The 27,095-nt window shown below is 44.9% G+C and overlaps 1 protein-coding gene across 1 annotated transcript in view; it reads left to right on the forward strand.

The window, feature by feature from the left end:
• Window positions 1–8,234: 8,234 nt before the first annotated feature.
• The window catches only part of LOC140716345 (snake venom vascular endothelial growth factor toxin ICPP-like), a 94,338-nt gene continuing 75,477 nt past the window's right edge, over window positions 8,235–27,095 (forward strand). Inside the window, exon 1 of the mRNA XM_073028990.1 lies at window positions 8,235–8,580. Coding sequence (XP_072885091.1) covers window positions 8,494–8,580 — 87 coding nt within the window. The 5' untranslated portion in view covers window positions 8,235–8,493. The remainder of the gene's footprint in view (window positions 8,581–27,095) is intronic.

The following is a 27,095-nucleotide window of genomic DNA, read 5'->3' on the forward strand; positions in this document are numbered from 1 at the left end:
CCCAGGACAGAAATGGCTAATATGGGTGGGGGGGGGGGGGGGGAGAGAGAGGTTATAATTTTAAGGGAAAGTACAGGGGGAATGTCAGAGGTAGGATACTTACAGAGAGTGGTTGGATCATGTAAAACTCTGCCAATGTGATGGTACATCAGGGGCATTTACAAAACTCCTAGGTATGCACATGGGTGATAGACAATGGAGGGCTGTGTGGGAGGGGAGAGTTAGATTGATCTTCGATTTGCTTTAGAAGTTAGCACAACATTGTGGGCCAAAGATCCTGGACTGTGCTTTACTGTTCTATGTTCTAATGTGTTTGAATACTCTGCTTCCAACAGCATCAGAGACAGGAGTTTCCAAAGACTCAGAGACCTCTAAGAGGAAATAAAATGTTGCTCCATTTCCTTTTGAACTTTATTTTTAATCAGCGACCTCCCGGTTCTAGGTTTCACCACAAGAGAAAAATCTCCTCCATACCCAACCTGTCCAGATGCCTCAGGTTCATCGGATTTTTCACATCAACATGAGGGTTTAACATATCATGTGAGAGATGGTACCTCCCACACTGTGGTGTCAATACACAAAAGCTTTTATTGATTTTACTTAGAGGTGCAGCCCTCCAGGGCCAACCAGCAAGCCATATATTTAACCCTAGTCTAATCGCAAGACAATTTACAATGAGCAATTAACCTATTAATTGGTACGTCTCTGGACTGTGGGAGGAAACCCATGCAGTCACAGGGAGAATGTACAAACTGCACTGAAATTGAACTCCAAACTTTAATGCTCTGTAGTAGCAAACACAGTGAAATCTGCAGATGCTGGAAATTCAAACAACACACACAAAATGCTGGTGGAACACAGCAGGCCAGGCAGCATCTGTAGGGAGAAGCACTGTCGACGTTTTGGGCCGAGACCCTTCATCAGGACTAACTGAAAGGAAAGATACTAAGAGATTTGAAAGTAGTGGGGGGAAGGGGAAATGCGAAATGATAGGAGAAGACCGGAGGGGGTGGGATGAAGCTAAGAGCTGGAAAGGTGATTGGCGAAAGTGATGCAGAGCTGGAGAAGGGAAAGGATCATGGGACGGGAGGCCTTGGGAGAAAGAAGTTGCAGGGAGCACCAGAGGGAGATGGAGAACAGGCAAACAACTAAATATGTCAGGGATGGGGTAAGAAGGGGAGGAGGGGCATTAACAGAAGCTAGAGAAGTCAATGTTCAATGTTCAGAAAGGGGGAGGAGGGAAAGATGTGCTTGGTAGTAGGATCCCTCCCCACCTTTCTGCTTTCCACAGGGATCATTCCCTATGCAACTCCCTTGTCCACTCGTCCCCCCTATCCCTTCCCACCAATCTCCCTCCTGGCACTTAACCTTGTAAACGGAATAAGTGCTACACCTGCCCTTACACTTCCTCCCTCACCACCATTCAGGGCCCCAGACAGTCCTTCCAGGTGAGGTGACACTTCACCTGTGAGTCGGCTGGTGTGGTATACTGTGTCCGGTGCTCCCGGTGCGGCCTTTTATATATTGGTGAGACCCGACGCAGACTGGGAGACAGTTTCGCTGAACACCTACACTCTCTCCGCCAGAGAAAGCAGGATCTCCCAGTGGCCACACATTTTAATTCCACGTCCCATTCCCATTCTGATAAGTCTATCCATGGCCTCCTCTACTGTCAAAATGAATCCAAACTCAGGTTGGAGGAACAACACCTTATATACCGGCTGGGTAGCCTCCAACCTGATGACATGAACATTGACTTCTCTAACTTCCATTAATGAGCCTCCTCCCCTTCTTACCCCATCACTGACATATTTAGTTGTTTGCATGTTCTCCATCTCCCTCTGGTGCTTCCCCCCAACTTTCTCCTGAGACCTCCCGTCCCATCATCCTTTCCCTTCTCTAGCTCTGTATCACTTTCGCCAATCACCTTTCCAGCTCTTAGCTTCATCCCACCCCCTCCGGTCTTCTCTTATCATTTCGCATTTCCCCCTCCCCCCACTACTTTCAAATCTCTTACTATCTTTCCTTTCAGTTAGTCCTGACGAAGGGTCTCGGCCCGAAACGTCGACAGTGCTTCTCCTTATAGATGCTGCCTGGCCTGCTGTGTCCCACCAGCATTTTGTGTGTGTTGCTCTGTAGTAGCATCATGCTAACCTCCGCACTACCTTTTCATATCACAACTATCATTTGGACAGGAGGTACAGAAGTCCCACACCACCAGACTCATGAATGACTTCTTCCCTTCAACCATTCACTTCTTGAACCCACTAGTGAAACCCCTAATCACTACAGTTTGGCAAAACTATTACCACTTTGAACTAAATCAGACTTTGTTTTTATTGTGTTCTAATTGTGTTCTTTGGTGTAAAACTGGGATATAATTTATGATTTTCTTATGAAGGTTGTGTATTTGATGATATATGCCCGTGGTGCAGCTGCAAGTAAATATGTAACCTGTGCTCTTGTGCATATGACAATAAACTTGACTTTGACTTTCTTATGACATAGAAGGGAGCCATTCTGCCCATCAAGTCCATGCTAGCTCTCAGAACAAGCCCATTCCCTCACTTATTGCTACCATTTCTTTATATTTTAGTTATTTAGAGATACTGCACAGTAACTATGAACCTGTATGTCTTTGGAATGTGGAAGCACCCAGAGGAAACCCACACAGTCACATCGATAAAGTACAAACTCCTTACAGGCAGCGGCTGGAATTGAACCCAGGCAGCATAACACAATGTGCTAACCACTACACTACTGTGTCACCCCATCTCCATCAACTTCGTCCTGATTCTTCTACACCCCCACCCCCATCTACTCTACAGACTCCCTACAGTGGCTAATTATCCTTCTCATTTATCTTTGTGGGAGGTACACGCAGTCACCACCAAGATCAGGATCGAAGCAGCAGCTGTGAGGAAGTGACTCTCGCAGGCGTGACGCTGTGTTGTCCCAAAGTACCACGCTTCCTGTGGGAAAGCACCACAAGACCCTTCTTATTGGACACGGGAGCAGTGTTAGGTAATTCAGCCCATCAAGTCTGCACCACCATTTGATCATGCTGATTTATTTCCCCTCTCAACCCCATTCTTCTCCTTTTTCCCTTTCTAATTAAGAACCTATTCACCTCAGCTTTGAATACCCAAAGGCATGACCTCCACAGGAGTCTGTGCAATGAATTCCACAGATTCACCACCCTCTGGCTAAAGAAATTCCTCCTCATTTCTGTTCTAAAGGGACACCCTTCTACTCTGAGGCTGCGCACTCTGTCCAAGACTCCCCCACTAAGGGAAACATCCTCTCCATGTCCACTCTATCTAGGCCTTTCAATGTTTGGTAAGTTTCAACAAGATGTACCACTCTTTTTACTAAACTCCAATGAGCGCAGGCCCAGAATCATCAAACAGTGCTCATACATTAACCCTTTTATTCCTGGAATCATTCTTGTAAACATCCTCTGTACCCTATCCAATGCAGCACATCCTTTATTAGATATAGGACCCAAAACTGTTCACAATACTCCAAGTACTGCTCAAAGTACTGTGGATTCTGATTAATTGGGCCAGCCCCTAATTTGGGACAACTCTTAAATAACAAAAGCTAAACAAGAAAATAGCCTGTATTCCCTTCATTGTGGACTTCAGGCACGCTAGGAGCCACACTCACGTCCCCATCTACATCAGCGGAGCTGTAGTGGAGCGTGTATCAAGCTTCAAATTCCTTAGTGTCCACATTTCTGAGGATCTCACCTGGTCCCTGAACTCCTCCATCCTGATCAAAAAGGCGCAACAGTGCCTTTATTTCCTGCGGAGCATCAAGAAAGCTCACCTCTGTCCCAGGATACTGACGGACTTTTACCGCTGACCAAGGGTCTGCCCGAAACGTCAGCAGTGCTTCTCCTTATAGATGCTGCCTGGCCTGCTGTGTTCCACCAGCATTTTGTGTGTGTTGTTTGAATTTCCAGCATCTGCAGATTTCCTCGTGTTTGGACTTTTACCGCTGTACCATTGAGAGCATACTCACCAACTGTATCTCAGTGTGGTATGGCAATTGTCCCGTCAGACCTCAAAGCACTCCAGCATGTGGTGAAAACTGCCCAGCGGATTATCGGCACCCAATTACCCACCATTGAGAACATTTACCATAAACGGTGCCTGGGCAGGGCAAAAAGCATTATCCAGTATTGCACCCATATTGTACTGTCTCAGTACTTTTATATTTGTGTGCTGTAGCACTTACTTTTATTCGCAGTTATTTTGTATAACACTATTCTTTGCATTTCTGGTTAGATGCTAACTACATGTCATTGGCTTTGTATCTGTACTTGGCACAATGACAATAAAGTTAAATCTAATCTAATTTATTGGGACACTGTGCCAGTTAATTGGGACAGGAGACTGTTGCCGAACATTTTCTAACTGGTGTCACTCGTGTGCATGTCATGTAGCTGTTAGTCACTACACCATGCTTCAAATGAACACTTTTTAAATACCATCAGTTGCATTTTTGTGTTCAAAAAGCAGTGACTTTTGTCACTGTTAATTGGTGAGTATTCAGCAAGTCAATTCAGAACTGCTTTGCTCACTGCAGTTTCAAGCATTTAGGCCTGGAAATGCCAGAAATGGCCAGGAGTGAAAATTAAACAATTTCACTACTTCAACAAGTTAGGCTCTATAAAGAATTTGAAAGTATCAACAATCACCTTGAATGTTACAATGAAATTAAAATTTGGAGGATGCAATAAACAAAAACACTGTTTGAAGGCAGCGCATTATCTGCACTAGATGTCTGCGCTGATTTTGTCCCGTCAAAAGAATACATCAGAGTATGTTGAATGAATTCCTCTGTTGATAACTATTAGGAACTAATACACAGTTTTATAGTACTGTAGTAGTTTTGATAGTGTTCTAATTTGTTCTGTATTTCATTTAAATTTGTTGTTCAGTTAAATGGTCATCTGTTTTTTATACCTTTTTAACTATTTCCATGAAACTGCAGCTAATAGTTGAACCAAAATGTGCTGGTCCCCATGTGTCCCAATTAACTGGAATCCACTGTATTCTGAATAAGCAAAGAATATCTGGAGTCTGGCACATGTTGGGTGCTGAGACAAATTACGTAGTTTGGTCAAAGTCTCTCAGAGAGCAAAATGCAAAAGTGAAAGGCAAATGGTAAATAATGTAAGTAGTAAAAATGGTGCAAAGAAAATGTTAAAATAAAAAATACCAAAAGGAAAATGCTGAAGCAGCAGTGACAAAATAACGGAGAGAGGTGGAGGTGAGAATCCGAGAACAAGGCAGCACCACCATGAAGGGGATGTGAGAGAGGTGAGTGGGTTCAGAAATCTGATCGCAGCGGAGAAGAAATTGTTCTTCAGTCTGCTGATCCAGGCCTTCTAACTGCTATATCTTCTCCCAGAGGAAAGAACCGGGTATGGCCAGAGTGGCAGGCATCCTCATCTACGCTGTCAGCCTTGCTGAACAGTGCTTTATTGCCTCCAAGACAGCGTGGGGGGGGGGGGGGCGGGGGGTGCTATTTAAATATAGTTCACAGTTAATAAATAATAATAACAATTTTATTTACAGACCACCTTTTCATTTAGATGATGTAGTTCAAAGCGCTTTACAATGGGATCAATGTACAAACATGAAAAAATTTTAAAATAAAAATCAACATGAAAATAAAGACACAAAGATGTCAGTTCAATCGGTTTTTGAGGGGGCATTTAAAGGTGCCAACTGAGTCTGCATCGCTTATAGTTTCAGCTATTGAATTCCACAGTTTAGGAGTGTCGTTCAAAAAAGCTGACCTACCAATTCTCTGTTGAGGGAGGTTATTTAAACTTAAGAGACTGGTGGAAGAAGGCCTGAGAGTTGAGCAGGATTATAAAACAAAAACGATTCTGTGGTGTACTCTGGTCCCAGACCACTGCGAGCTTTAAAAGTAAGTAGATCATTTCTAAAAGATACAGGAAGCCATTACAAAGTAGGATTCCCTCATCCTGGCGGCAGAATTCTGAATTAATAGAAGTTGGGGGGGTTTCTTTCAGAATTGGGAGAAAGTTGCAGCATATTAAAGCCCAGGAAAGAGTGAAGGAAACAGGGAATGCTGCAGAGGAGTGCAGTGTTCTGGGAGGGATGTAGAGGTTGAAGAGAGAGTGGAATGGGGGAGGAAGACCAGTGTGATTATAAACAGCATCCGCCCCAGGATGGAATGCAAAGAACGGTATTCATTTCTAGCAAAGTATGGGAGGAATGTTAACTCAAACTTGTCACTGTACAGGTGTGAGACAGGGGAGCCTCTGCTGGTATCGGACTCTCCGCCTGGCCTGGCAGTTTGTGAGAGGCCGGTGATGTTCCAGGTCACTTGTCACTTCAGAGACATCAGCGTCACCTGGGAAAGAGACTCACACCCTCAGCAAAATCCCTCCCATCGAGAGTGCATCACTCCCCACAATAACGCTCTCCCCCCCCAAATCCACTGTAGATATCACACAGCTTCGAGTGGTTACCCTGGGGGGCTGGTACAGCTGGCCAACAGTGAGGAAGTTTCCATTGGAAAAAGCGAACTAGGCCATTCAGCCCATCTCTCTCAGACCATCCCTTTTGGAGTCGGACTATTCCCGACCATCTCTCCCCTCTCTTTCTGCACCATTTCCCTCCCTGACTGCAACAAAAAGGGATTCGGAGGGGGGATGTGGGAGAGAATGGAAGGGACTGAGAGACCTAGGGACAGAAAGAAAGAGAAAAGGGGAGGGAGGGGGAAGAGAGGGTGGGAAGGGAAAGAAAGAGAAGGGGAAGAAAGGGAAAAGGGTGGGGAAAAGAGAGAGGGGAAGGAGAGAGGGTGGAGGAGAAAAGTGAGAGAGGATGGGGAAGAAAGGGAGAGAGGGTGGGGAGGAAAGGGAGGGAGGGGAAGAAAGGGAGAGAGGGTGAGGAAAAGAGAGAGGGGAAGGAGAGAGAGTGGCAGAGAAAAGAGAGAGAGGATGGGGAAGAAAGGGAAAAGGGTGGGGAGGAAAGGGAGGGAGGGGAAGAAAGGGAGAGAGGGTGAGGAAAAGAGAGAGGGGAAGGAGAGAGAGTGGCAGAGAAAAGAGAGAGAGGATGGGGAAGAAAGGGAAAAGGGTGGGGAAAAGAGAGAGGGGAAGGAGAGAGGGTGGAGGAGAAAAGTGAGAGAGGATGGGGAAGAAAGGGAGAAGGGGTGGGGGAGGAAAGGGAAGAAATGGAGAGAGGGTGGGGAGGAAAGGGAGGGAGGGGAAGAAATGGAGAGAGGGTGGGGAGGAAAGGGAGAGAGGGGAAGAAAGGGAGAAGGGGTGGGGAGGAAAGGGAGAGAGGGTGGGGAGGAAAGGGGAGAAGGGGTGGGGGAGGAAAGGGAGAGAGGGTGGGGAGGAAAGGGAGAGAGGGTGGGGAGGAAAGGGAGAGAGGGTGGGGAGGAAAGGGAGAAGGGGTGGGGGAGGAAAGGGGAGAAGGGGTGGGGGAGGAAAGGGGAGAAGGGGTGGGGGAGGAAAGGGGAGAAGGGGTGGGGGAGGAAAAGGGAGAGAGGGTGGGGAGGAAAGGGAGAGAGGGTGGGGAGGAAAGGGAGAGAGGGTGGGGAGGAAAGGGAGAAGGGATGGGGGAGGAAAGGGAGGGAGGGGAAGAAATGGAGAGAGGGTGGGGAGGAAAGGGAGGGAGGGGAAGAAATGGAGAGAGGGTGGGGAGGAAAGGGAGAGAGGGGAGGAAAGGGAGAGAGGGGAAGAAAGGGAGAGAGGGGAAGAAAGGGAGAAGGGGTGGGGGAGGAAAGGGAGAAGGGGTGGGGGAGGAAAGGGAGAAGGGGTGGGGGAGGAAAGGGAGGGAGAGGAAAAAATGGAGAGAGGGTGGGGAGGAAAGGGAGGGAGGGGAAGAAAGGGAGAAGGGGTGGGGAGGAAAGGGAGAAGGGGTGGGGAGGAAAGGGAGAAGGGGTGGGGAGGAAAGGGAGAAGGGGTGGGGAGGAAAGGGAGAAAAACAGACCCCTAGCAAGAAAGGACAATGTGAGAGAATAAGGGAATGAGGTTGTGATAGCGCGAAGAGGAGATGGAGAGCGAGAGGCAGAAGGAGGAGAGACAGGGAAAATCCGGCACCGTCGGTGTCACAGACACTTGGCCCTTGGGCTCCGGCTAGTCTGCGTATCTATTTAAACCCAGTCTCATGCTCGCTCTCTGTGAGTCGGGAGCGCGCCGGGAACCCCGTGATTCGGGCGCCTCTGGAGTTTGACTACCATCTGAGATTCATTAATTGTTAAAGGAGCCGGCAATTCCCGGGCTGAGACTCTCGTTGGGAGTGTCCCGTTGGTGACAAGTCTCCGCCCATGTAATTTGGTGATCGCGGTTTGTGTAACTTGTTTATATAACTGAACCACGAGTCTCGCTGCACTGTTTATCTAGTCTGTATCTCTCGGTCTGGCTCCCTCTCACTCACACACACCGCTCAGGTTTCACTGCCTGATCTCCTCTAGGAATTTTGTCCTCATCTGACGCCTCCCATGAAGAGTCCCGGGACCGTACAGCGACGTGTGGGTTCGGCTCTCCGCCGCGTTCCGCTGCCGTTACTGCTTCTGTCAGTTTGTCAGGTAAATCCCGGGAATAGCCGGCGTTCACTTTCGCGAGTTCGGTCACAAATTTCGCCCTTTGTTTCCACAAACTATTCTGCTAATTATTACCGGACACTGGCGATTAATGGTTTGGGGACAGAGATTCGAATATCCCGGCCGGCAGCTCAAAACCAGCGAGTTAAAGAAATCTAGTACAAATCTGGTGACATAATTAGCCCTCGCTTTTACTGTCCGTTAGCAGCGGATGTTCATCAATGTGTGGTCGGGGTATGGCTGTTGTCGGTGCCCTCTGAAGTGGCCAAAACTAGCCCAGGAAGCATTTAGGCTTTGAAGCTCTGCCGGCAATTTCTGACTCTTGGTTCTAAAGCCGTTTGGAAACTAATTGCGTCTGCGCTCGTTGGGTTGCTCACGTTTCAGTCTGACTCACTCTTGCCTCATGGCTTATTCATCAGTAGTTCTGGCCGAACGTTTTGTATTAATCAGCGTTAAAACCACACTCACAGCGCAGAAACGGGCCAGTTTGTGCACCTGAGTCCGGAGCCACCGTAACCGTCTCTTTGGTAGATAGGCACATGAATGTGGGGGAAATGGAAGGATGTGGCATTGCGTAGGCAGAAGGGATTAGTTTGATTAATAATTTAATTGTTTCGGCACAACATTGTGGGCCGAAGGGCCTGTCCTTGCGCTGTTCTGTCTATGTTGGTCTCGGCCAGCCCCTGTGGGGGCAAGACCCGCGTTCTGTAACCCAGCCTGGCTACCGAATTCACAGCTGAATTTGTGCAACCAACTCCATCTCCTGGTCTTCACGTGTGGCTTAGCGACTAAGCCCGATGGAACCGTTTCTACTGACAGAAGGGGCAAAAGCAGGCTACTGGCGCCTTAAAACCTTCGGGCAGATGGGACTCGTCAGCAGTGGTTGACAGGCCATCTAGGAGAAGGAAAATTCTGATCTCAAGCCTCTGTTGACTAGCCGCTTCACCCACTCATCGGGAAGGCTTTGGGAGAATTGTCCGGAATCCCCAAGGCAGTCCAACTCCGACTGGCGGGTCCTGCGGCGCCGCTGGTGCCGAACTGTATCGATCTTTGGCGTTCCTGTGGATTAGCTGCCGCACTCGCTCTCCATATCATACTGCCCCGGCTTGCGTATACACAGACAGCTGCAACCTCGACCAACGGAGGGCATCGTAACGGTGCATTTCAGACAGGAGCCCGACAAGATCTACAACGTAGGCTGTTGCAGAAGATTGAGGCGCAAGGGACCTGAGGATAGTTGGCAAACCGGATCCGACTCTGACCGATGGGAATCAGAGAGTTTATCCGACTGGCAGTTTGTAACAGGGATCAGTGCTGTGTTTGTCCTACTACAAATGACTTGGATGCGAATGCAAGGAGTACGACAAGTAAATTCGCAGATTAGTGGAGTCCGACGTAAAGATGAAGGTTGTCTAAAGATACAGTGGGACACAGAACAGCTGTAAATCCGGGAGGAATCCTGGCAGATAGAATTTAATCCAGGCATGTGCCAGGCATGAGGTCAAATTCTGCCAAGGCATATATGGACCATGAAACCATAGACATTACACCATTCGCCCAAAATCATCTGGTGGAGGCAGATACACTAGTGAAATTTAAGAGACTACTAGACAGGTATATGGAGGAATTTAAGGTGGGGGGGTTATATGGGAGGCAGGGTTTGAGGGTCGGCACAACATTGTGGGCCGAAGGGCCTGTAATGTGCTGTACTATTCTATGTTCTATTTATTAACCCTCTCAACCACCATCTCTTGCCCTGACTATCAACCTCTATTTTAAATATACCCAATGACTTGGCCTCCACAGTTTCCTGGGCACTGAATTCCACAGATTCACCACCCTTGAAGAAATTCCTCCTTATCTCTATTCTCAAGGGAGGTCCTTCTATTCTGAGGCTGTGCACTCTGCTCAGAGACTCCCCCACTATAGGAACATCCTCTCCCAGTCCACTCTATCTAGACCTCTCAAAGTTCGATGGGTTTCAATGAGATTACCCCCTCATTCTTCTAGACTCCAGCGAGTACAGGCCCAGAGCATCAATAGAGATTAAAGTACAGATATGGAATAAAATGTGCACAAAATATATAAATACCAGCATGCATTTACAATGAAACCACTTTATTAAAAAGTGGTTTAACTTGTCTACAGTGCAGTGCAGTGATGGGTGGGAGGAGACAATAGATGGGGGGGGGGAGGCTAACCAGAATAGTTGATCAGTTGAACTCCTGGGGAAGAAACTTTTTGGATAACGTGAAGGTTTTGTTTTAATAGCCCTGTAGCACATTCCAGAAGGGAGCTCTTGGGAAAGGCAGTTTGCAGGGTGGTGGGGTCTGCAGTGACCTGCCTGCCCGCTTGTTTGTCCTGGACATGTACAAGTCCTGCAGTGATGGCCTTCAGCCGATGAGCTTTTCTGCTGACCTGACAGCTTACTATAGATTTTGTGTAATTGAAAGGATGATGCACCAAACCAGACAGTAATGGCTGACATGAGGCTGGCAGTGTAGAATAATCAGAGGAAGTGTTTCTGTGCTATATGTTTCTATGATTATAGATTTTATTTATGGGTCTTAGTTTTATATGGGACTCATTCTCTCATCTTCCAGGATTGTATTCAACAGAATGTAGAGTAAGAAACAATTTGATTACAGTTTGCAAGACATTTAATTAATTAATTAATTTAGATACTGGGCCCTTCCAGCCCTCCGAGCCACACTGCTCAGCAACCCACTGATTTAACCCGAGCCTAATCATGGAACAATTTTCAATGACCAATTAACCTCCTGCGTCTTTGGACTGTGACAGAAAATTGGAGCACCCAGAGGAAAAGCACATGTATACGGGAAGCAACCTACAAGCTTTCTTACAGAGGATGCCGGAATTGAAATCTAACCTCCGATGGCCTGAGCTTTAATTGCATCACATTAATCGCTATGCTACTCTGGTGATTCATTTTTAGTTATTAGAAATAATTTACAAGAAATTCAAAGACCTGCAGATGCTGGAAATCTGGAATTAAAACTGGAAACACTCAGCATGTCAGTATTTCCAGAGAGAAATAGTTAACATTACAGGTCAAAGATCCTCCATCAGAAGGGGCACCACGTTAGCACAGCACAACACTATCACAGCTCGGGGCCTCAGATCCAACTTAATTCTGACATCATTTGTACGGAGTCTGTACATGCTCCTTGTGGAATGCGTTGGTTTCCTCCCACAGTCCATAGACGTACCAGTTAGTAGGTTAATTGGGCATTGTAAGTTGTCCCGTGATTAGGTTATGGTTAAATAGGGGCTGTCAGGGATGCTGTGTGCAGCAGCTTAAAGGACCAGAATGACTGATTCATTCATTCATTGAGAGACAATCAATAAATAAAGGGCCAATGTTGCCTCTGTTTCTCTTTCCATTGAATGGACATTTGGATTGAGGTGCTCAGTTTAGAAACAGTCCAGTGTGAAGCTGGGGATTAGTTTATTATCATGTATACCAAGGTACTGTGAAAAACTTCAGTTTGCATGCCATCCAGAGACATCAGTCCATACATAAGTACATCAAAACAGGCACAGAATATAGCAGATGGCATCTTCCCACTTCCTTTCTAGTCCTAAAGAGGGGTCTCAGCCCAGAACATCGACTGTTTATTCACTTCCGTAGATGCTGCATGATCTGCTGAGTTCCTCCAGCATTTTGCGTGTGTGTTGCACAGAATGTAGTGTTACAGTAACAACCTGTGAGTAGGTATAGTGCAAGGGCTGTGACTCGGACACAGGAGTTCATCTTTAGCTTGTGAGGGGTCTGAGCACACTGGAACAGAACCTCTCTTTGAGTCTGCTTTCAGGCTTTTGTATCTTCTGCCCAACAGGATGGGGAGAAGAGAGAATGACGAGGATGGGAGGGGTCCTTGCTTATGTTGGCATCTTTCCTGAGCCAGCAGGAAGTGTAGACATTCGCTGCAGAGAATGGTGTTAGGAAACAAAGCTACTCTGACACAACCTTGCTATTACGTTTAAATTTCAGGTTAATAGATTTTTGTTAACCAAACTTTGCAAAAATGGGAAAAGGTATCTATAAGGAATGAAGTACGTTATGATCAGGACCAAAATCACAGCTGCATTCAGGGGAGATATAATGGAGGGGGTCAGACACCGAGTCCACTTGGATGGAATCAGGAATAGGAAGAGTGCAATCACACTGATGTGATTGTACTACAGACCCCTAATGGCCACTGGACATTCTGGAGTAGATACGTAATCAGATTAAGATAATGTATTATCAAAATAGAGTTGTTGTCATGGGGGATTTCAACTTGCCGAATATTAACTGGGACCTTAGTGCAAGGAGGTTAGATGGGCAGAATTTGTTGAGTGTATCCAAGTAATTTTCTTAAATCCAGAGTGGTGTTGGGTAATGAGTCTGGCCAGGTGACTGACCTTTCAGTGGGCAAGCAGTTAGGGAACTTTCAGGATAGTTATAGACAAGATGGGTATGGCCCTTTCAAAAGAGTTTTAAATTGGAGTAGGGCAAATTACGAGGGCATTAGGCAGAAACTAAGAAGCATTAATTGGGAACACCTTTTTTTTGGCAAGTCCATATCAGACATGTGGAGCGTGTCTAAAGGTCAGTTGTACAGAGTACAGGAAAGGCATGTTCCTGTTAGATGGAAGGATCCGTATGGAAAGATAAGAGAACCTTGGATGTCCAGAGAAGTGATGAAGTTAGTCAGGAAGAAAAAAGAAGTATATAAAGCTTTGGCAGTTTGGATCAAACAAAGCACATGAGGAGTATAGCAAAGCTAATAAAGAACTAAAGAAGGGAATTTGGAAAGCCAGGAGAAGCCATGAAAAATCCTTGGCAGGTAGGATTGAAGTAAATCTATACATACAGCAAGAGTAAGAGGATAACCAGAGAGAGAGTGGGACCACTTGAGGACAAAGGACAGTGGGGGGAAACATTTGCTTGGATGCAGGGAATGTGAGTGAGGTACTTAATGAGTACTTTGCTTCAGTATTTACCAAGGAAAATGACATGGAGGACCAGGAGATCAGTGCTGAGTGTATAAATATGTTAGAGTGTTTAGAGGTCAAAAGGAGGAGGAAGTGTTGGGCCTCCTAATGAGTATTAAGGTGAATAAGTCCCCAGGGCCTGATGGGATTTACCCCAGGTTTTTGATGGAGATAAGAGGCGAGACTGATGGGGTCTTGACCAGTATCTTCATGAGCTCTCTAGCGAGAGGAGAACTGGCGAGTGGCTGATGTTGTACCTCTATTTAAGAAGGGAACAAGGGAAATCCTGTGAACTATAGACCAGTGAGTGTCACATCAGTTGTCAGGAAATTGCTGGAGAAAATCCTTGGGGATAGGATAATTGTGCATTTGGAAACCCATTGCCTAATTAAGGAGAGCCAGCATGGCTTTGTGCATGGCAGGTCATGCCTTACCAACTTGGTTGAGTTTTTTGACAAGGTGACAAGAGAGATTGATGAAGGTAGGGCAGTGGATGTTGTCTACAGGGATTTTAGTAAGGTGTTTGAGAAAGTCCCTCATGGGAGGCTAACCCAGAAGAATATGATGCAGGGAGTCTGCGGCAAATTGGCTGTTTGGATTCACATTTGGCTCGCGCATAGAAGACAAAGGGTAGTGGTTGAAGGGGCTTATTTGAGCTGGCAGTCTGTAATTAGAGGAGTTCCACAGGGATCTGTGCTGGGATCTCTGCTGTTTGTAATGTATATGGATGAAAATGTAGATGGGTGGGTTAGTAAGTTTGCATATAATACCAAGATTGGTGGAGTTGTAGAAGCGTAGAAGACTGGCAAAGTATACAGCATGATATAGACAGAGAAATGGCTGATGGAGTTTAACCCAGATAAATGTGAGGTGTTGCACCTTGGCAGGACAAATGCAAAGAGACATTACACTGTTAAGGACAATATCCTTAACAGTGTCGCTGAGTAGAGAGATCTTGGGATCCAAGTTCATAGACCTGGGTAAGTGGCTACCCAGGTTGATAAGGTGGTTAAGAAGGCTTACAGAATGCTTGCTTTTATTAATTGAGGCATTGAGTTCAAAAGTCAAGAGATTATTTTGCAATTTTACAAAACTCTGATTAGACCATATTTACAGTACTGTGTACAGTTCTGGTTGCCCACTATAGGAAGGATGTTGATGCTTTGGAGAGGATGCAGAAGAGGTTCACCAGGATGCTGCCTGGTTTAGAGGGCATGTGCTATCATGAGAGGCTGGATAAACTCAGGTTTTTTCTCTGGAATGGCAGAGGCTGAGGGGAGATCTGATAGAGGTTTATAAGATTATGAGAGGCAGAGTGGACAGAGAGTATCTATTTCCCAGTGTTGAATTGTCTAATACCAGAGGCATGCATTGAAGGTAAGAGGGGGTAGGTTCATAGGGGATGTGAGGAGTAAGTTTTTTACTCAGAGGGTTGTGGATGCCTGGATTATGCTGCCTGGTATGGTGGTAGAGGCATTTAAGAGATGTTTGGATAGGCATGTGGATGTAAGGAAATGGAGGGATATGGATAGGGTGTAGGGTTTAGTGTTTGGGTGTTTTTGATTTGCTTTTTAGCTCTTTTGGCACGATGTTGTGGGCCGAATGGCCTGTTCCTGTGTTCTGCTGTTCTGTGTTCTCTGCGTGATAGAATCAGGGGGGAGTTGATGGGAATGTGGAGAGAATAAAACATTGGATTAATGTAGGATTACTGTAAATGGGTTGGCACAGTTTCAATGGGTCAAAGGGCCTATTCAAATGTATTGTCTGATTCTGAGGACTAATGGCTTCATATAGGTGGGTCCAGAAAACCATGGTAGATAATTTACATATTACATAGAATCAGAATCAAAAATAGATTTATTATCACTGACTTTTGTTGTTTTGCAGCAGTACTAGAATGTTAAGTCATAAAATTATGATAAACCACAAAATAAATACATAGAGCATAATAAATAGGGTTTCTTGTTTCATGGCTGCCTGTAAGCAGTCAAATCTCAAGGTTGAATAATTTATACATAATTTGATAATAAATGTACTTTGAACTTTGAAAAACAAAAGGAATAATGAGGTAGTATTATGCATTCATGGACCAGGAGAAGGGAAAAAGCTGTTCCTGAATCATTGAGTGTACAATGGTAATAACAAGAAGAGGGTATGTCCTGTCCAGACCCTGCAGATTAGATGCTGTTATGTTTATCCGATTCCTTTCTGTAAATGACAACAGCTAGTTCTCTCTCCACCAACCCTACAAGCAATGAGTTCCAGATGTAATGGAGAGCTGCTCCTCCCTGCTTCCCTAAGCCAGTCAAGAGCTGGGCATTGTGGAGATACCTGCAGGGTAGCAGAACAACCTGAGTCGATACAAGCAGGTTTAATAGAGAATGAGAATTTTGGTTGCACCTTGCTGCTGAGGGGCACACGGGACCTGGAGAGTTATGATACAAACAGCCGAGCTGGCCTGTGTTCAGATCACCAGGAGAACTTTGCAATAAACAGCAGAGTCAGGGCTGGGCAGTAACATCTCTTGAGGCAGAGCTAACGAAATGCAGTGTAACTGACATGGGTTGTGTGGCCAGGAATCTGCAGCTCCAGGCAATGGGCACTGGATCAGGAGGTGTGCAGGTTTGCAATATCGTGGGGAGGAAAGAGTTTTCACAGCTGCAAAGTGCAACCAAAAGGCCAGGAAATTAAGTCCAGGTCTGGTAATAACAAGCAAAGTCTGCATTTGTATCTAACACAGTCAAGATTCTTGATCTGTTTTGCAAGGATAAAACTGGACACTTAATGAAATATGGTGGTATCTAAGAGGGAGGTTTTAGGAAGGAGGGAATGACAGAAAGACAGAAAGAGGATAGGAAAGAAACTGTAGAGTTTTCTGCTCACAGCACAGTCCATCACATAAATTAAACTCCCCTCCATGGACTCTGTCTACACTTCCCACTGCCTCAGCAAAGCAGCCAGCATCATCAAAGACCCCACCCACCACAGGCATTCTCTCTTCGGCCCTGTCCCATAGAAAAAGATTGAAAACACACAATAGATTCGAGGACAGCTGCTATCCTGCTGGTATCAGACTCTTGAATGGACATATTATAAACTCTTAACCTCATAGTCTACCTCATCATGGCCTTGCACCTTATTGTCTGCCTGAACTGCACTTTCCCCATAATTGTAACACTTTATTCTGCATTTTCTCATTGCTTTTCCCTTTAGTGTTACCTTCACGTGCGTATGATTTGAATTGGTTGGCAGGCAAAACGAAGACTTTAATTGTATCTCTGTAAGGGTGACAATTACCAATTACATATCTCTTGATCCCTGCAGCCCCGAGAACAAAACTCAACTCCTCCTTAAACATACACTCAGCGGCCACTTTATTAGGTACCTACAAGCAGTCCCTAAAAAGTGGCCACTGAGTGTAGGTTCATGGTCTTGTGCTGCTGGAGACCATCCACTTCAAGGTTCGATGTGTTGTACATTCAGAAATGCTCTTTTGCACACCATTGTTGTAACGCGTGGTTATTTGAGTTACTGTCACCCCCCCCCCCCCTCCACCGTCAGCTTAAGACCATAAGATATAGGAGCAGAATTGGGCCTTTTGGCCCATCAAGTCTGCTCCACTGTTTCATCATGTCTGATCCACTTTCCTCTCAGCCTCAATCTCCTGCCTTCTCCCTGTATCCCTTCATGTCCTGACCAATTAAGAAACTATCAACCTCTGCCTTAAATATACATAAAGACTTGGCCTCCACAATTGCCTGTTACAAAGAATTCCACAGATTCACCACTCTCTGGCTAAAGAAATTCCTCCTTATCTCTATTCTAAAAGGACACTCTTCTGAGGCTGTGTCCTCTTGTCTTAGACTCCCCACCATAGGAACATCCTCTCCACATCCACTCTATTGAGGCGTTTCAACATTCAATAGGTTTCAATGAGATCACCCCTCATTCTTCTGAATTCCACTGAGTAGAGGCCCAGAGCCATCACTACCTCCTCATACGACAAGCCTTTCAATCCCTGAATCATTTTCGTGAAGCTCCTTTGAACCCTCTCCAATGTCAGCACATTAAAAGGGGCCCAAAACTGCTGACAATGTACCAAGTGAGGCCTTAACAGAGCTTTATAAAGCCTCAACATTACATTTTTGCTTTCATATTCTAGTCCTCTCAAAATGAATGCTAACATTGCATTTGCCTTCCTCACCACCGACAGAGGGCATACACAAAGCAAAAATCAGTGGGAAGATAGAGGATTGGGAAGCTTTTTATAAACCTACAGAGAGCAACTAAAAGAATCATTAGGAAAGAAAGGATGAAATATGAAAGTAAGCTAGCAAACAATATCAAAGTGGATGGTAAAAGCTTTTTCAAGTATTTAAAAAATAAAAGAAAGAGAATGGATACACATCTGCAATCTTCCAGCCCTCTGGCACCATGCCAGAGTCCAATGATTTTTGAAAAATCACTGCTAATGCCTCTACAATCTCTACCGCTACCTCTTTCAGAACCTCAGGGTGCAGTTCATCTGGTCCAGGTGATTTATGTACCCTTAGGTCTTCCAGCTCTTTGAGCACCTTCTCCCTTGTAATGGCACTCACTTCTCCCTCACTCCCTTCAATATCTGGCACACTGCTAGAGTCTTCCACAGTGAAGACTGATGCAAAATACTTATTTAGTTCATCTGCCATCTCGTTGTCCCCCATTATTATTTCTCTGACCTCATTTTTTAGCCCTCCTATATCCACTCTCTTCTCTCTTTTACTTTTACATACTTGAAAGAGGTTTCACGATTCACTTTGATATTATTTGCAGCTTGATAGCTAGATGTTTCATCTTTTCCATCCTGATGAGTCCTTCAGTTGCTCCCTGCAGATTTTTAAAAAGCTTTGCTTCATTGTATGCCCTCTCTTTTACTTTTACATTAGCTTTGACTTCCCTCTCAGGCACAGATGTACTATTTTGCCATTTGAGTATTTCTTCATTTTTGGAATACATCTATCCTGCAAGTTCCTAATTTTTCCCAGAAACTCATGCCATTGCTGCTCTGCTGTCATCCCTGCCAGCATCTCCTTCCAATTTACTAAGGCCAACTCCTCTCTTATACCACTGTAATTTCCTTTACTCCACTGAAATACAGGTACATCTCACTTTACGTTCTTCCTATCAAATTTCAAGTTGAACTCAATCATATTGTGATCACAGCCTCCTTAGGGTACTTTTACTTTAAGCTCTCTAATTGCCTCCGGTTCATCAAATAACACCCAATCCAGTATAGCTGATCCCCAAGTAGGCTCAAAGACAAAATGCTCTAAAAAGCTTTCTCTTAGACATTCAACAAACTCACTCCCTTGAGATCCATTACCAACCTGATTTTCCCAATCAACCTGCATGTTCAAATCTCCCATGACTATCATAACATTGCCCTTTTGACACTGCTTTTCTATTTCCCATTGTAATCTGTGGTTCCCATTGCAGCACTGTTGGGAGGCCATATATCAGAGTCCTTTTACCTTTGCAGTTCCTTAACTCAACCCACAAGGATGCAACATCTTCTGATCCTATGTCACATCTTTCTAATGATTTGATGCCATTCTTTACTAGCAGAGCCATGCCAACCCCTCTGCCTACCTTCCTATCCTTCCAATAGAACATGTAACCTTGGACATTTACCTCCCAACTACAACCATCCTTCAGCCATGATTCAATGATGACCACAGCATCATACCTGACGATCTTTAATAGTGCAACAAGATCATCACCTTAATTTTTGTACTCTGTGCATTGAGATATAACACTTTGAGTACTGTATTTGCTACCCTTTTTGATTCTGCATCCCTAATTCACTCATAGTCACCATGCTGGCTACACTTTTGTCCTATCATCTGCCTGCCCTTCCTGACAGTCTGACTGCATGCTTTTTTACCATCTATCTTATCCTGAGTCAATTCACTCCGGTTCCCACTGGAGAGGAGAAGGTTATGGTGACACAGGACAAGACAGGATAAAGTCAGATTTTAGGGAAAATCATGCCTAACAAACCTGTTGGAAATTTTGAGATTACAAGTAGGATAGATAAAGGGGATGTAGTGGATGTTATATATTTGGACTTTCAGAGGGCCTTTGACAAGGCGCCACACATGAGGCAGCTTACCAAGTTAAGATCCCGTGGTATTACAGGAAAGTTACTAGCATGGTTAGAGCATTGGCTGATTGGTAAGAGGCAGTGAATGGTTGGCTGCCAGTGACTAGTGGTGTTCTGCAAAGGTCAGTATTGGGACCACTTCCTTTTATGCTGTATATCAGTGATTTAGATGATGAAATAGATGGCTTTGTTGCCAAGTTTGCAGATGATACGAAGATTGGTGGAGGGGCGGGTGGTGTTGAGGAAACAAGTAGACTGCAGAAGGACTTAAACAGGTTAGGAGAATAAGCAAGAAAGTGGCAAATTAAATACAATGTTGGAAAGTGCATGGTCATGCACTTTGGTTGTAGAAATAAATGTTCAGACTATTTTCTAAACAGGGAGAAAATCCCCATTTAGATGCAAAGGGACTTGGAAGTCCTTGTGCAGAACACCCTAAAGATTAACTTGCAGGTTGAGTGGGTGGTGAGGAAGGCAAATACAATGTTAGCATTCATATCAAGAGGTCTAGAATACAAGAGCAGGGATGTGATGCTGAGGCTTTATAGGGCATTAGTGAGGTCTCACCTTGAGTATTGTGAATAGTTATGGGCTCCTTATCCAAGGAAAGATGTGCTGGCATTGGAAAGGGTTCAGAAGAGGTTCACAAGGATGATTCTGAGAATGAAAGGGTTATCATACGAGGAACGTTTGATGTCTCTGGGTCCGTATTTGCTGGAACTTACAAGGATGAGGGGGGATCTCATTGAAACCTTTTGAATGTTGAAAGGGCTAGACAGAGTGGATGTGGAAAAGATGTTTCCCATGGTGGGGGAGTTTAGGACAAGAGGGCATAACCTTAGGACAGAGGGGCATCCATTTAAAACAGAGACACAGAGGAATTTCTTTAGCCAGAGGGTAGTGAATTTGTGGAATTTATTACCACAGGCAACTGTGGAGGTCAGGTCATACAATATAATACAATACAAATACTTTATTGTCACCAAACAATTGATACTAGAGTGTACAATCATCACAGTGATATTTGTTTCTGTGCTTCGCGCTCCCTGAAGTACAAATCGACGTAAATATAATAAAAACTTAAATTATAAATCATAATTAGAAAATAGAAAAGGGAAAGTACAGTAGTGCAAGTCAGGTCCAGATATTTGGAAGGCACAGTCCAGATCCAGGTCAGGATCTGTTCAGCAGATTATTGGGTGTATTTAAGGCAGAGCTTGATAAGTTCATGATTGAACACAGCATCAAAGGGAGAAGGCCAGAAAGTGGGGCTGAGGAGGGGGAAAGAAGTATCAGCCATGATTGAATGGCGGAGCAGACTCAACAGGCCAAATGGCCTAATTCTGCTCCTATGCCTCATGGTCTTATGGACTCATCCTGTACATTAACCTGCACAAGGACTCCCAAGTCCCTTTGCACCTCAATTTTTAAAATTTCTTCTTCATTTAGAAAATAGTCAACCCTTTTCTTTTACCAAAGTGCATGACCAGACACTTTCCAACATTTTATTCCGTTGCCACTTCTCCTAATCTTCGGCTGACCTTCGGCAGCCTCTCCACTTCTTCAAAATTACCTGCCCCCTCTCTATCTTCATATCGCCCACAAATTTGGCCACAAAGCCATCAGTTCCATCATCCAAATCATTGACATGTAATGTAAAAAGACTTAGTCCCAACACAATCCCTGTAGAATACCACTAGTCACCTCCAGTCAACTAGAAACAGCTCCCTTTATTCCCACTCTTTGCCTTTTGCCAATCAGCCAATGCTCTATCCATGCTAGTATCTTTTCTATAACACCGTGGGCTCTTAACTTGTTAAACAGCCTCATACGTGGCAGCTTATCAAAGGCCTTCTGAAAATCCAAGTACACAACATCCACTGATTCTCCATTTCTATCCTACTTGTTATTTCTGAATCAGTCTGGCCATTCTCCTCTGACCTCTCATTAACAAGGCATTTTTGCCCACAGAACTACCATTCACTGGATTTTTTTTTGTTTTTGCATCATTCTCTTTAAACTCTAGAGACTCGTGTGTGAAAATCCCAGGAGGTCAGCAGTTTGAGATACTCAAACCATCCTGTCTTGCACCAACAACCACTTAGATCACATTTCTTCCCCATTCTGATGCTTTGGCCTGAAAAACAACTACAACTTTTTGACTCGATGGCCGAATGGCCTATTTCTGCTCCTATATCTTATGGTCTATGTCTGTATGCTTTTATATATTGAGTTGTTGCCACATGATTGGCTGATTAAATATCTATATTAATGAGCAGCTGTACCTAATAAGGTGGCCACTGACTGTAGTTTGTGATTTAGCGTTGATGATTTCTGAGGCAGATGACTCCCTGGATTCACCAGTCTCAAGGTGAGGACCTTCTCCTCATCCTAAAGATCAATGCCTTACCCTTTGACTGTGACCCAGTTTCTTTCTAGCCCATCCTACCTGCAGGATTATCTATTAAAAAATATGGCTTAGTTACAGATAAGGCAGAATGAATTGCAGAGGGCTAAGAGACTTTCTATTAAGCAACACATACACAATGTGCTTGAAGAACTCAGCACCTCAGCAACTGCTGAGTTCAATCAATGAAAGACCACACCCAACAGGACAAACAAACAACTTATGTGCACCAATTGCAAGGTGGCACTGGTAAAATACAATGACGTGCTACAGGCAGCTTACAAAACTTCTAAATATACTTCTTCTGAATTGCTCTCACTGCAATCTCCAGCCTGTAATTTCCCTTTATTGCAATAATGTAGAGGTATATTTACCCTATTGAGAGTTTTTGTGTGTTTTCCAAATTATGGACGTCTGTATAAACAGAATCTAGATGTGAGAGCTTTAGAGAGAGTGCAGAAGACGGATTAGAGAACATGACTTATGAAGAAAGGTTGAGTGAGCTCAGGCTTTTCTCTTTTGAGTGAAGGAGGATGAGAGGTGACTTGATAAGGGGCACCTATGGACTTGACAGTGCCTTTTCCCCAATATGAGTACAGGAGGGCATAATTTTAAGGTGACTGCAGGAAATTATAGGGAGGGAGTAGGTTTTTGCAAACAGAGTGGTGGGTGTTGTGGAACGTGCTGCCGGAGGTGCGGCAGAGGCAGATATACCAGAATGAAAGGAAACAGGAGGGCAATGTGGGAAGGAAGTGTTGGATTGAACTTCTTATCGGTCAAAAAACTGTCACTATTGTGGGCAGAAGGGTCTGTACAATGCTGTCCAATAACCTGTTTGTAATTGAATGATAATCTATAACAGTTGTTATTGCTCATCTTAAGCCCCATTACACCCAGTGGGGCACAGGCCGCCGCCAGCAGATCACTAGAGTCCTCTGTCCTGGGCCAGTCCTTTGGTCCATCAATGATCCTTCCTCACCGAGGAATGAGATCCTTGGGGCCTCTGTTGGGTTTTACGGGATGGGTTTGCTAGTCTCATGCCCAACCCTCTTCCTTTCACAGCCTGGCTTGAGACCATCTATGGAAGAGTTATAACAGTCATAAGGCATGTTTATTTTTGGGATAGTAGTTTGAGGCTCCTGCTGGAATCTAGATGCAGTCTGCGGGGAGGACCAAGGGTAAGGGGCTGCCTAGTGGGTGGAGCTGTTTTTCCTTCTCTCACACCCGGGTTAGTCCCAACCAAGCCTGCTCAAGATTTGGGTTCATCTCCCAGCAAAACAATGATTGATATTCACCACCAGAGCAGGCTGTGTCCCTGAAACTTCTGCACAGTATTGTTCTTGCTCCCTGACCGTCCGAGTCTGACTTAGTCCTGGATATCTCAATCCATGCACAATCAAGGCATGAAGGACGCTTGTCCATGACTACATTTCATTTAGAGTTTGAGGAAACTTGGCAAGTCTAGCAAACTTCCACAGATGCCCCATGGAGTGCAATCTGACTAGTGGCATCAAAGCCTGATATGGAAGCTCCAACGTACAGAGGCTCCAGAGGGTTGTGGACTCAGCCAACCCTACCACCATCAAGGACATCTCCAAAATGCAGTGCCTCAAGAAGATGGCATCCAACATTAAGGACCCTCACCATCCGGTACATGCCCTCTTATCACTACTACCATCAGCGGGGAAGTACAGGAGTCTGAAGACACACACTCAACAGCTTCTTCCCCTCTGCCATCAGATTTCTTGTGTTAATGAACCTATGAACACATTTTATGCACTGTGCTGCTGCCATAAAACAACAAATTTCATGACATGTGTCAGTGATAATAAACCTGATTCTGATTCAGAATTCCCCCTCCGTGATCTCCTTTCCATCTGTGCACCAAACCAGAGGAGTACGTGTGCAACGAGTGCACTGCTGATGCAACTCTCTGCCCCTGCCTGGTGTGCAAGTGTGCAGGACAATGCAGTGAGCTTCATGCACTAAAGAACAGGAGATGTGGCAACTTCAACCCGGTAGAAGCTCACTAGCAATCAGCTAGTTAATGCTGTAGGCACCTGCTGGAGTCAGATTGCAAAGGTTCCCGTTCTGCTCTGCTGATTTGGCAGACTGCAGTACTGTGTGATGCTGAGGGAGCAGGAAACCACACTAACTGCATTCCTGGAAGCTGCAATTGCCCCAGGATAATTGCTGAGGGGAGAACGAGGCCTGGTGACCCATCGACACTTGCATCACTTTTACATGTGGAATGTTTCAAAGGTTTATTTATTATACAACTCTGAAGTTCTTCTTCTCCAGATAGACATAAAACCAAGAAAGAAAAGAACGGCAGCACGGTCATTGATCACCAAATCCCTCTCCCCCCAGACAAAAACAAGAAAGATTGGGTGAAAAACACAGAATATAAAAATAACTATAATACTGAAAAAAAGTCCATAGTTCAAGTCCACTTCCAAAATGCAGAAAATCTGGGTATCATTCTCCAGGCACAGCATCCACCTCTCCCTTCTCTGGTAGCAGAGTGATCCTACTAGCAATCAAAAGGCAGGCAGCTGGCACTCATCTTCTGCATTCGCCTCGATGTTTCAGTCTCCCTCGTTGCCTTAATTGGCAAAATGGGGTCGGACATCAGTCCTGCAGCCTTCTCGCCAGGAGGTTTGCGCACGCTGCCTGTCTCCCAGAATCCTCTCAGTGTCTGCAGAGCGCTGAAACACCCCTTGGATCAAAAGTCCATGATCAGGGGACAGTCTCAAGATAAGATCAATATTTTTGGGACAAGAGAACCCCCAGGCTTAGATCCACAGTCTTTGAACAAAGTGGTTTATAATATTTTCACTCAGTTGCCACTTTATTAGGTACACCTGTACACCTGCTTGTTAATGCAAATATCTAATCAGCCAATCATGTGGCAGCAACTCAATGCAATAAAGCATGCAGACATGGTCAAGAGGTTCAGTTGTTCAAACCAAACATCAGAATTGGCAAGAAATGTGATCTAAGTGACTTTGACCATGGAACAATTGTTGATGCCAGATGGGGTGGTTTGAGTATCTCAGAAACTCCTGATCTCCTAGGATTTTCACACATAACAGTCTCTAGAGTTTATAGAGAATGGTGCAAAAAGCAAAACAAACAGTGAGCAGCAATTCTGTGGGTGAAATTGCCTTGTAAATGAGAGAGGGCGGAGGAGAATGGCCAGACTGATTCAAGCTGACAGAATCAGAATCAGATTTAATATCACCGGCATATGACATGAAATTTGTTAACTTTATGGCAGCAGTACAATGCAATACAAGATAAATAAATAGAGAAAAAATGGAGTTACGGTACATTAAGTATATATATGTCTATTTAGTAGTTAAGTTAAAATAAGAAGTGCAAAAAAAGCAGTGAGGTAGTATTCATGGGTTCAATGTCCATTTAGAAATCATATGACAGAGGGGAAGAAGCTGTTCTTGAATCACTGAGTGTGAACATTCAGGCTTCTGTACCTCCTTCAATGGTAACAGTGAGAAAAGGGCATGTCCTGGGTGGTGGGGATCCTTAACGATGGATGATGCCTTCCTAAGGCACTGTTCCTTGAAGATGTCTTGGATACTACGGAAGCTGGTACCCATGATGGAGCTGATTAATTTTACATGTTTCTGCAACTTATTTCGTTCTTGTGCAGAAGCCCCCCCCCACCCCCTTACCAGATGGTGATGCAGCCAGTTAGAGTGCTCTCCACAATACATTTGTAGAAGTTTTTGAGTGTTGTAGTTGACAAACTAAATCTGCTCAAACTCCAAATGAAATATAGCCGCTGTCTTGCCTTCTTTAGACCTGCAACAATTTGTTGTGTCTAGGTTAGGTCTTCTGAGATATTGACACCCAGGAACTTGAAATTTCTCACTCTCTCCACCTCTGATCCCTCTATGAGGATTAGTTGTGTTTCCTCCTTTTCCCCTTCCTGAAGCCCGCAATCAGCTCTTTGGTCTTTTGCTGACATTGAGTGCAAGGTTGTTGCTGTGACACCACTCAACTTGTATATCTCACTCCTGTATGCCCTCTCATCACCATCTGAAATTCTGCAAACAATGGCTGTATTGTCAGTCAATTTATTGATGGCATTTGAGCTACAGCTAGCCACACAGTCATGGGTGTAGTGAGAGCAGAGTAGTGGGCTGAGTGTTGATTGTCAGTGAGGTGGAGATGACATTTCCAATCCAGATTGTGGTCTGCCAGTTAGGAAGTCAAGGATCCTGATTCTGTAGACCTATCTTGGCAAAAGGCAAATTGCAATGGGTCAGGTCCTTCCTGAGGCAGGTGTTGATCCCAACCACGAGCAACCTCTCAAAGTGCTTCATCACCATAGATGTGAGCAATACTGGACAATAGTCATTGAGGCAGTTCACGCTGCCCTTCTTGGGCATTGGTATAATTGTTGTCCTTTTGAAGCAGAAGGGAACTTCCGACTGTAGCAGTGAGAGATTGAAAATGTCTTTGAACACCTCCACCAGTTGTTTGGCACAGGTTTTCAGAGCCATCAAGACATGCCACCTTGTGAGGGTTCATCCTCTTGAAAGACAGGCTGGCATCAGCCTCTGAGACAGAGATCACAGGGTCACCGGGTGCTGCAGGGATCTGAGAGCTGTAGTTTTATTCTGCCTTTCAAAGCGAGCAGAAAAGGTGTTGAGCTCATCTGGTAGTGAAGCATCACTGCCATTCCTGACGTTGGGTTTTGCTTTGTAGGAAGTAATGGCCTGCAAACCCTGCCAGAGTTGACATGCACCCGATGTCCCCACTAACTTATCCCGGAACTGTTTCTTGGCTCTTGAAATAGCCCTGCACAAGTCATACCTGGTTTTCTTATACAAACCTGGATGGCCAGATTTAAATGCCACACACCCAGCCCTCAGCAGATTATACACTTCCACTCTGCTTTTGAGAGGCTCGACCAACCTATCT

Source organism: Hemitrygon akajei, chromosome 25 (assembly GCF_048418815.1).
Source record: "Hemitrygon akajei chromosome 25, sHemAka1.3, whole genome shotgun sequence".
NCBI lineage: Eukaryota > Metazoa > Chordata > Chondrichthyes > Myliobatiformes > Dasyatidae > Hemitrygon > Hemitrygon akajei.